This window comes from Larimichthys crocea, chromosome XI, assembly GCF_000972845.2.
Source record: "Larimichthys crocea isolate SSNF chromosome XI, L_crocea_2.0, whole genome shotgun sequence".
Taxonomy (NCBI): Eukaryota; Metazoa; Chordata; class Actinopteri; family Sciaenidae; genus Larimichthys; species Larimichthys crocea.
Genome location: NC_040021.1, coordinates 6,006,336 through 6,022,032, shown reverse-complemented (window position 1 = coordinate 6,022,032; position 15,697 = coordinate 6,006,336). Strand labels below are relative to the sequence as shown.

Below are 15,697 nucleotides of genomic sequence, written 5' to 3'. Positions count from 1 at the left end.
TAAAGCCTGTGAAAACATATCAATTCCCAAGAGTTCTGCTAAAATATTAAATCTTTAAGATTAAATTAGAAGTTACCATGTGGGGGAAGAAACATGAATGATCCCCTTCGGTGGAAAACGTTGTGTTTTGTGTAGTTGTAGGGTCCCATCAGTCAAAGACAAAAGATGATTTAGAAAGCAAATTCGAGAACCTCTGACCGTTTCTAGTGATGACCTTTGTGAAAATCAATGTGCAAGGATTTTAAAATAAATAAATTACTGCACTGTAGCTCTGTTGTCAAGCACTTAATGGTGGCGGGAGTAAAAGATTGTTGTTTGAATGAGCCTTGAATCAAATCAAGTGGAAAATGGGAGCCAAGGCTAAAATATTCAACACTCCTATCAGATAAATTAATGTTTCCTGGTATGTTTTGGACTTTAAGTGCTGCATCTATCAAAGCAGCTACTGTATTCAGCAATACCTGTCCTGATACAGCCATTATCAAAGCAGACCTAAAAGAATAAACATATTACTCATCTCTTTCCCCCTTTTACAGTTTCCAGTCAGGCATGACTGCACAATTTTGTCTGATAACAGCAAAGGGTAGGATGCAGCATAGATTCAGGTTCTTTGTGGACATAGCAAGGGATTGTGGGTAGCCCCCGAAGGGAGTTACGGCTTGACAAATATTTGAAGTGCAGCCCGGCTCTGTTTACATCAGCCAAACCCTCAGGTTGAGGCTGCTACTATTCAATTATGCATCACAAAAGAAGACAGAGCCAACAGTGTCAGAGTCAGAGAAACTGAAAAGCATTTCACAGAGCGTCTGACAATATAAAAATGTTTTTCTTTTATTTATTTTACAGTCGTTTAAATAAGTAATTGATTTTCAGCAAAGCTGGGAGAAATGAAATGGATAAAAGGGGAGTAAAAGATCCCCAAAGTCTTGCTTTCCTTTCTTATTCTTTATCAAAACATACCGATAATATTCTCACATTTTTTTCTGTCTATTTGACGCACTTTGTGTTCCAGAAAAACAAGTCTAAACACACAGTCAAACTCTGAAAATTGTACATTTTTATAACACGTATTTGCATACAGTACATCTGCGTTTTCCCATTTTATCAAATCCACTTACATTTAAAGTACAAATGACAACAACATCTACCACATTAGAAGAAATGTGAATATTCCAAAAGTGAGATTTGAGAAGAAAAAAAAAAAAGGCCAGCAAAGGGCGAGTTAATCCCAAATATTGTACAACTTGTCAAACATAGTTACAAAAAAACAGTCCTACAAAGGGTTAAACGAACGGACTGACACTGACATGTGTTCATTTATAGAGTGCAATCACGGCATAAGCATCTCACAAAATGTTACGTTTAGGAGGTTCAATATCCTCGCTTGATTATTTGCTATGGAAATATTATTATTCCATATCAGTGCATCTCTCAGGATAATTGGATTTGTACAGTGTGTTCATTTAACTGCTGATGCCAGCTCTAATCAGAAAAGTGAGATACAAAAAGGTATCTGCCTTCTCAATCATGGAGCCACCGTGGGAGTGATCCATCCATATTTTAGTTGGACTGAGCGAACATATTTCTCGCAGGATTGTTAATATTTAATATCAAATGGATTTTCATCCAGTAAGCAAGCCGTGGTGCCTCAGGCGCCTAGTTTTTGTGCAGCGGAGAACCTGGATACTGGCTACTACTGCGTCTGAGAACATCTGAAAAAATGTGAAATGGATTAAATGAACCACTCTCAGTGAGCAGTTTGACACATCAATATCCCCCCAAGGCCAGGTCAACCCAAGAGGCATAGCCAGTAAATGAATTGTGTGCAGCAGGAATAGTTCATGGGTCCACTGCGGGGATGGTGCTGACCTTGTTGTTCCTGCTGATCCTTCGTTCAGGTCGCGGCCTGGGCAGTTTGGTCTGGATCAGCTCCTCGGGTGTGTTACCAAGCGGAGGCAGCAGCCTTTTCTTGCTGTTCCTGGTCTCTGGTAACCACTGAGGTGGCAGTTCGAAGGGTCCAAATCCAAACTGTGGGGAGTCCTCAGCTTCTGTAGGTGTAGCTGGTGCCACCTGAGACGAAGAAGCATAAGCACATGAGTGAACCGGAGAAGCCCGGGGTGCTATGATTGAAGGAGGGCCATCCTTGGTGATGATCAACCCTCCCCCTGTCCCCTGCAAAGGGTCCTTTTTGGTGATCACCTCCCCTCTGAGGCTCCCCAGTCTGGACCCACCCTTGTGGTCCTCTTTAGTTCCAGAACAGCGCACTGATCCCTGAGAAGGGATCTCATTCTCTACATCCTCTTCTTCCTCGTCTTCCTCAGAGGGCCTGAAGATCTGCTGCTGGCCGATATTAAACATCTCCAGAAGCTGGCTCCCAGAGCGTCCGGCTGTCTCCAGTCCCACCGGCTCGCCGATCACACCCTCCGCTCCTAAAGAGGCCAGACCCCCGGTGCTGACCACGTTACGGCGGCTGTAACGTCTGCGAATCCTGGCCATCAAGTCCAGCCAGCTATGACGCGCTGAGCGGTTAACAGTTAGAAACAAAAGTGGGTTGGTGAGCAGGGACACCTTGGGTAGCCAGAGCGCTGTCAGGTACAGTGAGATGGGTAGCTCTTTAGTATCTGCCAAAACGGTTCGATAAACCACCAAGGCCCCATAGGGAGCACTGCAAGCTGAGAAGGCCAGCACCACAGCTAGAAGAGTGGCGTGTAGCTCAGCCTCTCTCTGGGACACGTACGGGATGGAGATGCTGTTCTGGGGAGTCCGCAGTGCCGCAATTATCACTTTCTTCTTCTGACTGGCACTGAGCGCCCTGCGGATCAGCAGCATGAAAAGAAAGACCAGGGCGAGAGGGAGGATCACCGTGGTAACATTGTAGATCAACACGTACACCATGTGGCCCAGGGAGTGCGCGTAGTCATTTGAACAGGACGAGGTGACGTAAACATCAGTCACATTGGTCACAGCGAACACGGGGAGGCTCGCCACCGTCGCGTGTACCCAGATATAGATGACCAGATCTCGGGATCTTGCATCTGAGATCTTCCTCTCTAGTGGGTACAGCACAGAGTAGTATCTAGGCACAAAACAAAAAAACATTTCAGCATAAACACTTTGATATATTTAGACCTTTTTTTGTAGAAGAATGAATGAATTCCATTTAGGTGCTTCAGTTTCAGGGTCCCGGCATTGTTCATGTTGGCTCATGGTCATGCTGTCATGCCTTAATGGGATGCTTGAATGGAGCAGAGGAATCATTACTAGCAACACTTTGCTTTTCTTTTCTTTGCTATTAAACAAGGCCTTTTGGCTGACTAGAGTGTCGCCTGAATATGCTGATGTGAAAATCTCTCTTATGATGATTTGCATGAAAAACAGAAGGGAAGGTGAAAATGAATGCACCTAAAATACCCACATCATTAACAGAAGCTGAAGTATCTTGCTTTGAATATACATTCCCACCATTTATAGTTAAGTAAATCTGAAATGACACTAGGGTCGAATTGGTATTGATGGAAAGACGGTACAAAGCCAACCATTCACGCACCGATGAAATACTGACAAAATGGAAAGAGACACCAAATTTATCCTGCGGCCACTTAACACATTCATGGTGTTACTGTAAGATGGCGGCGGCCAGGGCAAACATTGTAAGCTTCATCGGTGATACGTCCATATTTATGCGCTCAATGGCTATAACCCAAAAAAACAACAACAACATAACACATAAAAACCATGCAAGCTGTTTGGGGAGCAAAAGTGTGCACTCAAAAGTTTACTCAAATGGGATGAAAGCATTTTCTCTTTGTGTGTTTGCCGTGTTTATGATTTATGCAGAAGTTGAAAATGTGTGGGCGTTTTTTTTTTTACGCATAACTAGATCTCCTCATATTTGTATCACAGATAATCGTATGTAGATTGTCCCTCATCTTATTGTTGTCCCTTCATAATAATCAAAACAGATCACATGAAGGACTCTTTCATTTCACTGGATTGTCTCTTCGTCACCACATCCAAGTGTATGAGTGTATGAGTGTGTGTGCATGGGCCTATAATATGCTGCAGTTTCAGCCTGCCTGTATATCCACAGCCTCAATTTCCCTCCTTGAGAATAAATAATTCATCGCTTTGATAGCATTCTGACTGTATTAGTTGCTATGGAGGCGATATAATCTTTGTGAAACCAAGGCTGAGACGAAGCTGCAACGATACAGGATCTGACTCCAATCATCATAAAAAATAAATGAAACACGCGCTTAGATTTGTTACACTGCACTCAATATGGTTATGCTGTCTTTGCATGGCTTTTAAATTTTGGGAGAATGAGCCTATGGTGACGCAGTTTCAGTCATCTTTTGCAAAGCGCTGCCTGTATGGCGTACTGCGGTGGCATTTTGAGGAAACCTACTTACTTTTTTTATGCAGGACAGTAGAGAGATCAGTGCTGGCATTAGTTACTGACAGATATCAATCAACGTGTGACACAGCAAAAATGTTTTCTGGTTGTAAATTCTGAAAATGAAAATAATAATGGGTGGTTTAAGGGTGACTGGGGAACATTTTTGATCATTTCACGTTCACTTTCTTTTTCATCATTATCTATTCGGACTTCATGTTCATTTCTGTTCAGATTTATTTCTCACTTCAGGTTCAAAAATCCATCCACGACTCATAAAGTGTAAAGCTCCCTCCCCTCACTCCCCCTCCCTCCCTTTATTCTCTCCCTGCAGATTTCATTGCCAGTCAATTCTCCAACAGATTAATCAGGATTAGTTAGGATGGGAGAAGAGGTTGTGGTTTAATTTAGTGTTAGATCGGGCTTAGTTGGTGTATTAGGGTAGACTTAGTGCTTCTTGCTGGCTAGCTTTTTAGTCTTTCTTGTCCATGAACATTTTTGTGATTGATTTGAATGTTTCAGTTTTGCATTATCTCACAGCTACAGTGGTCAGCGAGCTAGTCCTGCCAGTATCACCGTGTCACCAATCATACCATAATTTGCAAATACTGTCATTTGAAATCAATTAGTGATATCGTGACTAAAACTTAACAAAGAGCTTGCTTTAATGGGGGTTAACAGGTAGCAGCAGGCAAGGCTGTAACATCACATTTTCTGATCTGATATATTGTAGACTAAATATATTAATAACATACATTTTAGGCAAACTACATTGAAATCAATTGATTTGGGGTTTAATATTCTCAAATTACATAGCTGGCAGCATAGAAAAGGCTTCTCCTAGGAAAATACAGTTTATGAAATATATACTTGAACAGTTCAATTATATATTTTTTTGCCTTAAATCACCTGGTAACAGCTCTGGAGAAATAGTAACAGTACTGGTAAATTAAAGCCAATGCAAAAGTGTTAAGAACTGTAATTCCTCAAGCGGCCACTTGAGTCTGGCTGTTTCATATTACAGTATAAGGAACAACTTCACAGCAGAAATACACATGTTTACAGCCTGGTACAAAAAACTGTTTTGGTGTCTATAGCTAATCTTCCCGTCCAACACAACTTTGAGGGGGGCTGCTTGATTTACAGAGCACCCAGGTGTCCTCAGGTCTACCAGTGATCCATGTCTTTGCCGATATTTAGATTAAACGGGAGGCAGAAGGAGCAGTACATCCAACATGGCGACAGTCAGCACTGCATATTTTCGTCTTCAAAACAGTGCTTCAGAAACCGTAACAGTAAGGGCATGATTGGCATTACTTTTAAGCAGTGTGTGTGTGTGTGTGTGTGTGTGTGTGTATGTGTGTGTGTGAGAGACCATATGTGGGCAGCAGCAGCCATCTCAGGATGCTTTTAGCTGCAGCTTTTAGCGCTGCAGGGAGGCTGCTCAGTGTGGCATACACATGCTCTATCGATCCCAGCCCCCCGAGCACTCTCGTCCTCACCACAGGGTATAGATGGAGACTGAAAAAGATTTTTTTCCCCCTATCAAAACAATCATCCAGAGTTTGGCTGAAGTTGTCGCTCCGCTTGTGCGAGCGTGGTTCTTCCAAATCTCCTTTTTCATGGAAGAGAATTACTCCAGCTGACACGGCCAAGCAGTGTATTGATAAACTGATCAGAGAATCGATCGAGCCATCCACTTCTCTGAAGTGGTACTTTCAAATCCCATGAAGTGAGTGGGAGTTGCACACTGGCCTCTTTCAAACACATATTTCAAAGTCGGTCAGTTGCTGCAAGCAAAAACAAAACATCAATCTCGTCCTACTCAGGGACGGAGTGCTCTTTTGTTTTTTTTCCCTTTTTTATGAGAGGTGGTTTTGATTAATTGCAAGCCTCAATTATCTATGACTAAAAAAGTGTTATTATTATCTCTTTCTACTTTAATTATGTGTACAAACTGGGAGCAATTGGTAAAATAATGCAATGTCAAACGCGTTTTCTAAACTGACCTGTCAAGTGCGATGGCACTGAAACTGAGCACAGTGACTGAGCAGAAGAGCTTATGGAGGAACTTGATGGCCTTGCAGAGAAGCAGAGTGTGAAGCCACCAGCAGCAGCGAGGGCTGGCTCCGAGCGCAACATCGAAGGGAACGCAGACCAAGCCGGCGCAGATCCCCGAACACGCCAGGTTCTTGATGAATCGGTTTGTCACGGACTTAAAGACATTCGTGCAGCAGGTGCACCACAACACCGTGGCATTTCCTGTGAGGAAAGAGGTGCAGAGTTTTAGAACGAGATCAATACATGCCGAAATTATCGGCAAGTGGATTCCTACTGAACATAAACCCTTCAAAGCTAGAGGAAACCTATCCAAACATTGGTGTGAATGCATCCTTTAACAACTGAAATAGGTTGAGTCTCTGGATCTTTGCTTCTGCTCAGGGTTCCTCCTGGAACTAATTTTTCCTCCCAGAGTCCAGAAAAATAAATCGATGGGTCGCCTATGGACTCTAAATTGCGCATTGGTATGAAAGAAGGGTGACAATTAATAATCTATGTGATTTAGCACAGACAGATGAATGATTTATCTACCATGTCTTCGTGACTTCCACCTAGTACAGAGACTATGAACGAATGAATTATGCAATTAAAGGATTGCCTGCACCACATAAGAAGTAAATCTTTAACCATATCATATACTTAATAACGCAGTTACATGTTTCAGGACAAAACTGTTCATACCATCAAGAAGGCAAGATAATCAAGACAATGCATGTACAGTGTGGCTTAACATTTAAACTCAATAGTAATCAATGGAACAACATTTCAAGGTGAAGGTCTGTTGTAAAATGTCATTTTTAGGTTCAAACATTCATTTTCTCTGCTTGATGCAAGAGGACATTGTATATATTGTGAACTGGGCTGATCTGCATCTTCTTGCTGCTTCGGAAAATGCAACAAGTTTTGGTCCTGTGGTCAAATTAAATACAGATCACAGTTTGTTTTCACAGATTTGATCCATAAATGAAAACTGTGCATGTCTGGAGGTAGGGTTGAAATAAATAAGAGGGACACCCGCTCTGGTGGGGCACCAGCCTGAAGAAGGTCGTGATGCGTTTGTGGTCAGAGAGCTTAGTCAGGGTTAGGGTTAGCACCTTTAGAGGGGTGTTTATCACACTATATCTAGCATTAGGGCATCAAGGAGATGACTTTAGGGGCAAATATGGGGTGGCCCCTCCTGATGGCAGGACACAGAGCTCTTACAGGTATCTCTTGATGGAATAGTCTTCAACTTGGCTTCATCAAATTCCATCTAAATATTTTTTAAGGCCAGAAAAGGGTTATTCTGTCTTAAATAGTGTTTTTTCAAAGACATAAAATATAATTTTTATTATTAACCATAAACTACCGGAGGCAGAAATCCTAAATAGCTCTTTGCAGGTTGGAAAAAAATCAATTCAACCCTAACTGCGTGATACACACACACACGATCAGGTGCAAGCAGGGAAACTGTGACATTTTAATGTTAACATCCTTCCATAATTTGGAGCAACGAGACAGTGATGATTGATAATTAAGTTTAAAAAGGTGAACTTTATACTTCCTGTGGTGCACTGACTGATGACAGGACACACAGGTACACATGTGATAGCAGTCCTTTCCACATGCAATTACCCACAGAGTGTTGGCAGTGCTCTCACTGTCAGAAACAGAGCAAGATGTTCTCTGGTAATTTGTGCCTGCTGTCTGTAAATGTAACACGCAGCGCTCTAAAAGCCTAAAAATTTGGCCTGCGAGATTTTAGATGGAGCTGGAAGAAGCTGTTTTAGGGGGACATGGTGTGCTTTAATGCTCGCTCCTAAGTGTGCAGGATTTCAGTAAAGCGCTGTGTTACGGAGCAGCACTGAGTATTTCAGGGAAACCGTAATGTAGCGGTAATCAGTCGGCCTCTGCATTCTGCGAATCTGACTCACGTGGCATGATGAAATTAGCACAAATACTCTTTGTTTAGAATCATGTGCTACATATTTACAGCAAAGACATATATTCACTGAATATATTAATGTACTGATGTTGTGATTTATGTTTATTGTGGTTAATGATGAGCTGAGCAAACACCTTTTCAGAAGAACAGGAACAATGAATTGTAAAGGGATGAAAAGAAGAAATGTAGAGTGTAGAAATAAATGACATACTATACTATAAAGTAATTTTACTGCCTTAAACAAAAGAAACATACGTGTTTTCTGATCTGGCATCTCTATTATCAACACAATATCATTAGCCCAGTACTTGGCTAGAGGAAGACTGTGCCCAGGATACCAGTGTTGACTTCTGTGCATGAATCACGACAGTCTTTCAACAGGTTTTCTGGAGTTTCATTTCTATTCACATCCATGCACGCTTCTATGGTCAACAGAAACCCTTGTCATGACAATGTAACGTCAATATTCGATGATTCTGCAAAGCCCCAGATTATGTTCAATGGAAAATTCTTGCTTTGTGCTAAATCTACCCATGGCAACTACAGTATGGTTAAGGGAAGGGAAAGATTATGACTATAGTTTGGTTAGAGGAAGACAAGTAAAGGACTTGATGAAGGTTAATTCATTTATTAATTAATTGGCGAAGTGGACGTATCATTATGGATTATTCTTTACTCCATGAATATCCATGTGTGGAAATTCAATCAAGAACTGGAAACGAGAGTGATTGTCAATCTAATGAGGCTAATAGAGGTGATAGTAGGTATAATGAAGGTGTAGACACACAGCTAGTAGTCACTGACCCGCAGGCCCAAGAAAAGCGATGCTGTAACCGCCATGAATCAGGTTACGTATGTGCACTTATGTCGTACTTGCAGCAGGGGTGTTGCGAGAGTCTCTGAAATCCATCTAACTAGCTGAAACCTATAACATAGTGGAACTATATTGCTAACATGGTCCCAGTGTGGTCAGCATATTTGTACTTGTTTATGTACTTGATGATGATTCTTGCAGTTTTTTGGTTTTCGGTAGTATCCAGTAAATGAATGTAGCTCAGTCTGTGGGGAATTGACTTGGGAAACCGTATCCGAGTATGTGTGTGCATGAAATAATATAAGAATGGAATGAAACATATGACTTCCTCCCAAAGGGGGATTTATGATGTAACTCTTATTCAATGCTATAATGCCAACATGTTGACACTGAGAAAGTACGATGTTCAGCATCTTAGTTTTTTTTACAGGAACTGTGTGAGCCTCACATTAATAAAGCTGCGATGGTGTAAAGTCACACCCTTCCTGTGAAGAAGTGTGGGATCACGGTTCCGTCACAATATTTAACATGAGGAAAAACACGTTACACACCTTTTAAAGATTTTAAACAAACAAACAACGAACGTGTTTAACTTCATTCAGAAATTAATAACTTTTTTGCATGAGATATTTCATTATATCCTGTATTTGATAATTGCAATTGAATTCATGCAGACAACATTGGGACTTTTTAGTCAGAGCTTGTATTGTCTGTAAAATCACTTTGTCCTTTTGTGCCTGAAATACTCACCTTGGCAACCATACTCGCAGCAGCCAATGGGGCAAAAGAGCAAACACTAAAAGTGATTGCTTTTTTTCTTCCCACTTAACAAATAGCAGTCCAACTACAGGTAGCAACATGAAAAACCCCAATACATCAATAAAAAAGAAAGCTTTGTTTGTCTGCCTCACAGGCCTCGAAATAAGTTGTGTCATCTTTGGACAGGTGTTAATGAGCTGCTGTTATCAGAAATAAGACTCATCCAGCAGTCTGAACATATGTGCTGTTAAAATTCAAAGTGTGAAACATCATTAGCACACTTAACACCTTCTTACTTGCCTGGCTGTGGTGTTATAATTACTTGAGTTTCAATGAAAGACTTTATTTATGAATGGTAATCAACAGAGGAATACAGAGCTACGTATCCACATAGTCTCTAATTCCTCACAGACGTGATTACGGTGATTATTAGCTGGTACCATGCACACTGTGGCACATTAATCAGCTTTACAGTCACACTCTGTGTTTCATCAGGGGGGGAAAAAAGATAATTGTCTCTGCTGATTACTGGGAATGTTATACATACGTAACCATATTTGCATTCTTGCTGGGAGTTAGCTGAGAAGATCAGTATGACTTTCTTAGCACAAAGACGGGATGCAGAGGGAAACAGCTCTCTATAAAGTTCAGAAATCCCTGTGTCAACACCTCAAAGGCTCGTTAAATGACTCATTTCATCTCGTTTTGTTTTTATCGATACACAAACAGACCCTTGTGGGTCGAGTGGGAGTTGAGTGCTCCCAGTTTATGTTTTAGGTTGCCAGATAAGGACAGTCAGCACAGGTTTTAGTATAGGTTTCTGTACAGGCATAATGTTATCACATAAACCTCACAGTAACAGTAACAACTCCAGAAAGTCTCCAAAAACAAACAACATACAACTGATTCGTATGCTGAGCTGAGCTAATCACATGCTGGCTCCAGCTTCATGTCGATTATACAGATATGAGAGTCTGATCTTATCTAACTCTCAGAAATAAGTCTATATATATTTTTTATAAATCTTTGTTTATTCTGGTGGTCTGTGGCTAAAGCAGCTTGCAGTTACTGTTTCATACAGAAGAAAACAAACATGGATGACTTACAATTTAAAACGTCACTGGTTTATCAGCACAAACTTTATTTCAGATTCTAGTGGAGAAATGTACCAAATATGTCACTGAGCAATATTTCACTCAGTGTAAACATCATATCGCTTCAATGATCTGGAACAAGCCAGAAGAGAATACTCTCAGACAGTGTGGAATGGAATTATTTTTTCAAACTTTGAAGCTACTTGTGGTTTAAAAGGTTAGAAAACACACAAACTAACAAAACTACCAACCATCCACATCGGTGCTACAATTTTGAACGCTGTTTGTTGCCAGTTTAAATAACATGAGGTCATATTTTATATCTGATTTATGTGTATACAATACACATTACTTGATCTGTACAGATATTAACATATGTTAAACCCTGACTTCATTTATCAAACATCTACCGAAGATTTGATCACTCATACAGATTTCATTTGGAAAGATGGAAAGAAATTAAATCACAATAAAAGCAGCTACTTGTTGAAACCAGCTTATCTTGTGCATCCCTGCAGTCTGAATATCAAAAAAAGATGTATTCAGACTTCTATCATTGCACAAAAACCTTTTTGATGTCGTAAAAAGTCGCTTGAGATTACACCTCAAAGACAGCCACTTTTATTATTCATTGTTTTATTCTCTGGGTTATTTATGTTGCCTGCTGATGACATTTTTTATTCTTTACTGTATAGGCAGAATGGAATGACCACAGTCTCAAATCAGCTGCGACTGCTCCGACAATTGATTTATTTGATGCATTTCCTCTGTAATGTATGTGTATGTGTAATGTGATGTATTCAGTGACTGTGTCATTGGAAATGTAAAAGTTCATCAAGTTTTACTCAATTATTTCATCAACAAAGAGGCAACACGTCATTATTTTTGTTTACATTTCGCATATAATTACAGATAAAGTGTCCTTTTTAATACGAACACTAAGAGGTCGATATGAGATTCTACACATAGCAGCTTTAACATTTGCTCCGAAACACTGTCACTGCTTCACTCTGCAGCGCTTTCTGCTAAAATCCTTAATGATCGTGCCTTTTATTTAATTCATGCTTCATTTAGATCCCATTGAATTCAAATATTGTGATGAGTAATGTGCATGATTTCTTACTTACTTTTTATTTTTTGACCATAAAAATCAAGTTGTTTGGAAAGAAAAATAGATGCATCGTGTTTTCAAAGCTTTATACTCCAAATACAAAAATGGCTGCCATAAGGTCATTCATCTCATGCTTGCCTGACCCTGCCACATTACACTGCACAACAGGAGGTTGTATTGAGTCACTGAAATAGTCATTTGGTCTTTTTTTGGTGTCCATTTCTCTGTAGTGCATAATGTTAAACTATTTGTGCAAGCCGCATAAAGTCCAGCCTTTCAGTGAGTCAATACTCTAGACAGATGTTGGATGGCCACATTTATGACAAAAAAAAACAAAAAAACATTCATATCAGGGAGGAGGATTGTGTTTCTGGCTGCTAATAAGATGGAGGGGATGTCAAAGCCAGGACTGTGCTAGACTGATGTGCTGGTGCACTCCATCAATTCACACAGCTCCCTTCCTCAGCCTGTGCTTTTACTGGCACAAGCAGGAATATTTTGTCACAGAGCCAGCACAGAATCAGCTTGAGAGAAACTACGGTACAGTATTTGCCAGTTTCATTGTGGAAAAATGGAGCAAACACCTGACATATTTACCACCACAGCCCATAACAACATATCCGTGTCTCATTGGGTTTCCAACCCTGGTAGCATGTTGAATATGAATTAACACATTAACCAAATCAAGTTAGCTTCAAACTGACATATGAATGCAACAAGATGAGTAGTTGAGAAGTTATGTATCCCATATAATACCCAATTTACCCCATAGTTCATCCCTGTATGGACACCTGTAGTGCTATAGAGACAACGCTGCTACAAAAACAGGGAAGTTTTAAAATAATAAGAACTGGTGCGTCTCCTGGCGTCTGGATATTTTCAAAATAACAGAAGGAAATAGAGTTTGTTGTCATGGGAGAATTTGCATAGCAAGTCTGGCCAGGTACAGGCTGAACAAAGAGAGTGTTATCACCTGTTGGGAGCAAAGTCTGGTAAAAAGGAAAAAGAAATGAACACACCATGTCGTGCATCATCATATAGGGAAAATACGTAGATATCACACTGTTATGTACAGTAGAGTCTGCAAATTGTTGAGGATGGCTGATATCTAAAGAGTTTGGAGGGGCTGTTGTTGAGATGTTTGAGGTTTAATATTGTAACATGGGGGTAGGATATGGCACAAAAGAGCACTGACTACAAATTTATATAAAAACACAGACTTCTTTTTGTTCATGACTTCTTTGCCATGTTTTTGGGGGATGTCAAGATCAACTAAAATGGTGAAAGGTACAGAAGACAACATGCTGCTGCTTTCTATCCTCCCAAAGTCAAAGAAACAGATGATTAGGCGACTTTTGGAAGTTTATTGTTGCAATTTTCCTCTATATAAGGCTATTTGATTTATTATTCATGCTTATGGCTGTCACGATAGGAAGCTTCCTCTGACCTACATTTAGGAATCAAACTGTTGCTGCTCATGGAAATGTTTTAATCCACCAATTATATAATGTTTTCAAGTTTAGAAGGATTCTGCAGGATTTATTTATTTTTATTACACAATATTTACATGAGGTGACTTACCGAGGAGCGAACTTATGAGGATTAAAACCTGAATGGTGGTGGTGAAGTCCCGGTAGGCTTGCTCTCGGATGAGTCGCTGCTGATCCAGCTCATCCAGCCCGGCCCCTTCAGCAGGTGGACTGCTGTCCCACCGGGTCGGCGGGCTCGAAGCGTTCAGGAGATCCAGCCTGAGGTAGGCTGCTGTGAAATTGGCTGCAACGTCTCCGATCCCCCGATTCCCACTATCCATGTCGGTTCACCCCCCCTCACCCACACGATCCTGACAAGGTTTAAGAAGGCTGGTGGGATGTCAGCAGCCAGCATTGAAGAAGCATTTCTGATCACAAAGAGTAAAATCTCTCTCTATATATATATAAATATAAAAGAAAATGTACATGCAGAGTTGTCAATGGAGATGTGAGGGTGACACAGGTAGCGCGCAGCTGCTGTCTGTTCTAACCAGCTCCATCATTTCCCAATGCGGATGCATGAAATCAGTCAGTGAAATCCGTGCGCAGGATGCTCCTCTCTGACACCCAGTGCACCTAAAAACACACCGGGTTGCGAAGTGTCCATTCCGGGAACGAAGCTTGCAGCACCGAGAACACACTCTCGCCTTCCAAGGGGGAAAAAAATAATATATATATATATAAATATATATTGCGTCTGTCAGGCTGTTACTCTCGCTGCCGCTGCCAATCGCACTGTTGGAGGCTGTTTGTTGGTAGACTGATTGGTGTGGGCAGCCTGCGACTGAATAGGCTATATCACAGCGTGAGGTGCAAGACTGGAGAGGAGAGCCCCTCCTCATCTGATTAGCACCAAGAAAACGCCACTGAATCTTGTGAATGGCAAACAGGGGAGTGTGGGCAAATTACGCATTGATCTGTAACAAAGATGAACTTCTTTATCATCATCCAAACTGACACCACAAAACACCAGCTGGACTTTTCAATGGAGGTTTTTAAAAAATGTTACTATAATCATGAGAAACACCATAAATCTGTGTTATGTCCACTCCAAACATGTGGTTTTCAGCCACACACAAAGATAACCTAACACCATTACTGTACATGAGGTTTAACCCTCAACAACAGACCTGCTGTTGTCTTGCTCAGTCTGTTCTCTCACACCAGCTTGTGAAATTCCTCACTGGTTCGCTGAAAATACCAAAAATAGGAGAGGGCATACCTCGGTAAAACAAAACAGTATTTGATAATAGATTTTGTCTTTTAATTCACAGCTGTGAATCAATTGTCTTGTTTGTGTAAGCCAGTGAAGGATCCCAGAGGAGATGCTCACATTGTAAAGGTGTAAGAATGAGATCATCACTTATTCTAAAGATCTATTTGTTGTCGATAGAAGTACTGTAAAATGAACCTCTCTGGAATAGGACTAGATTCCCTTCTGAAAACAAAATCACAACTTAATGATGATGGTAGAGCCCACGGTGTGTACCCGATCTCTTGCCTAATGCCAGCTGGGATTGGCTCCAACATCCCGCAAACGTAATGAGAATAAGCGGTTACAGAAAAATGGATTTAGAAAGATGTCATGCATGACTGCCTTTATAAAGATCCACGTAGTGGGAGACATCTCCTACTCCTGTCTTTCATGCGGCCTACATTGTGAATAAAATCCCTAAGAGACAACACTTACATCATCAAAGTAAATCCACTTCTCTTTGAAACAGAGTCCTCAGTGTTAAATCCCAAAGGTTCTCAACTTTAACATTGGAACAGAACAACAACAGTGAGATTAATGTTGTTTAAAATTAATGCTTTTGTTTTTTACAATCTTCCATCATGACACGTCTCCTCACAGTCTGATTCACATTATAATGCATGTGAGAAAACACATTGTATATTTATGTTGTGGAAACATGGAAGATGACTGTAGGAAGGATGAGCTGCCACTAGATGCCAACATTTGCACAAATAATTCACATGCATAGACTTTTGTGATTTGTGTAGAATCA

The 15,697-nt window shown here is 40.7% G+C and overlaps 1 protein-coding gene across 1 annotated transcript; it reads right to left on the bottom strand.

Moving 5' to 3' along the window:
- Positions 1-887: 887 nt before the first annotated feature.
- gpr176 (G protein-coupled receptor 176) lies at positions 888-14,452 on the bottom strand. Its single transcript, XM_010740640.3, has 3 exons — positions 13,741-14,452; positions 6,406-6,658; positions 888-3,076 (listed from the first exon to the last, which is right to left on the bottom strand). Exons 1-3 carry the CDS (start codon positions 13,967-13,969, stop codon positions 1,840-1,842), a joined length of 1,719 nt encoding a protein of 572 aa, XP_010738942.2. The 5' UTR covers positions 13,970-14,452; the 3' UTR covers positions 888-1,839.
- Positions 14,453-15,697: the final 1,245 nt, after the last annotated feature.

Coding starts and splice junctions, on each gene's coding strand:
- gpr176 (XM_010740640.3), bottom strand. CDS start 13,969: ATGGATAGTGGGAATCGGGGGATCGGAGACGTTGCAGCCAATTTCACA. Junction 6,659..13,740: donor CCTCATAAGTTCGCTCCTCG/GTAAGTCACCTC, acceptor CTTTCCTCACAG/GAAATGCCACGGTGTTGTGG. Junction 3,077..6,405: donor AGTGCCATCGCACTTGACAG/GTCAGTTTAGAA, acceptor TTTTGTGCCTAG/ATACTACTCTGTGCTGTACC.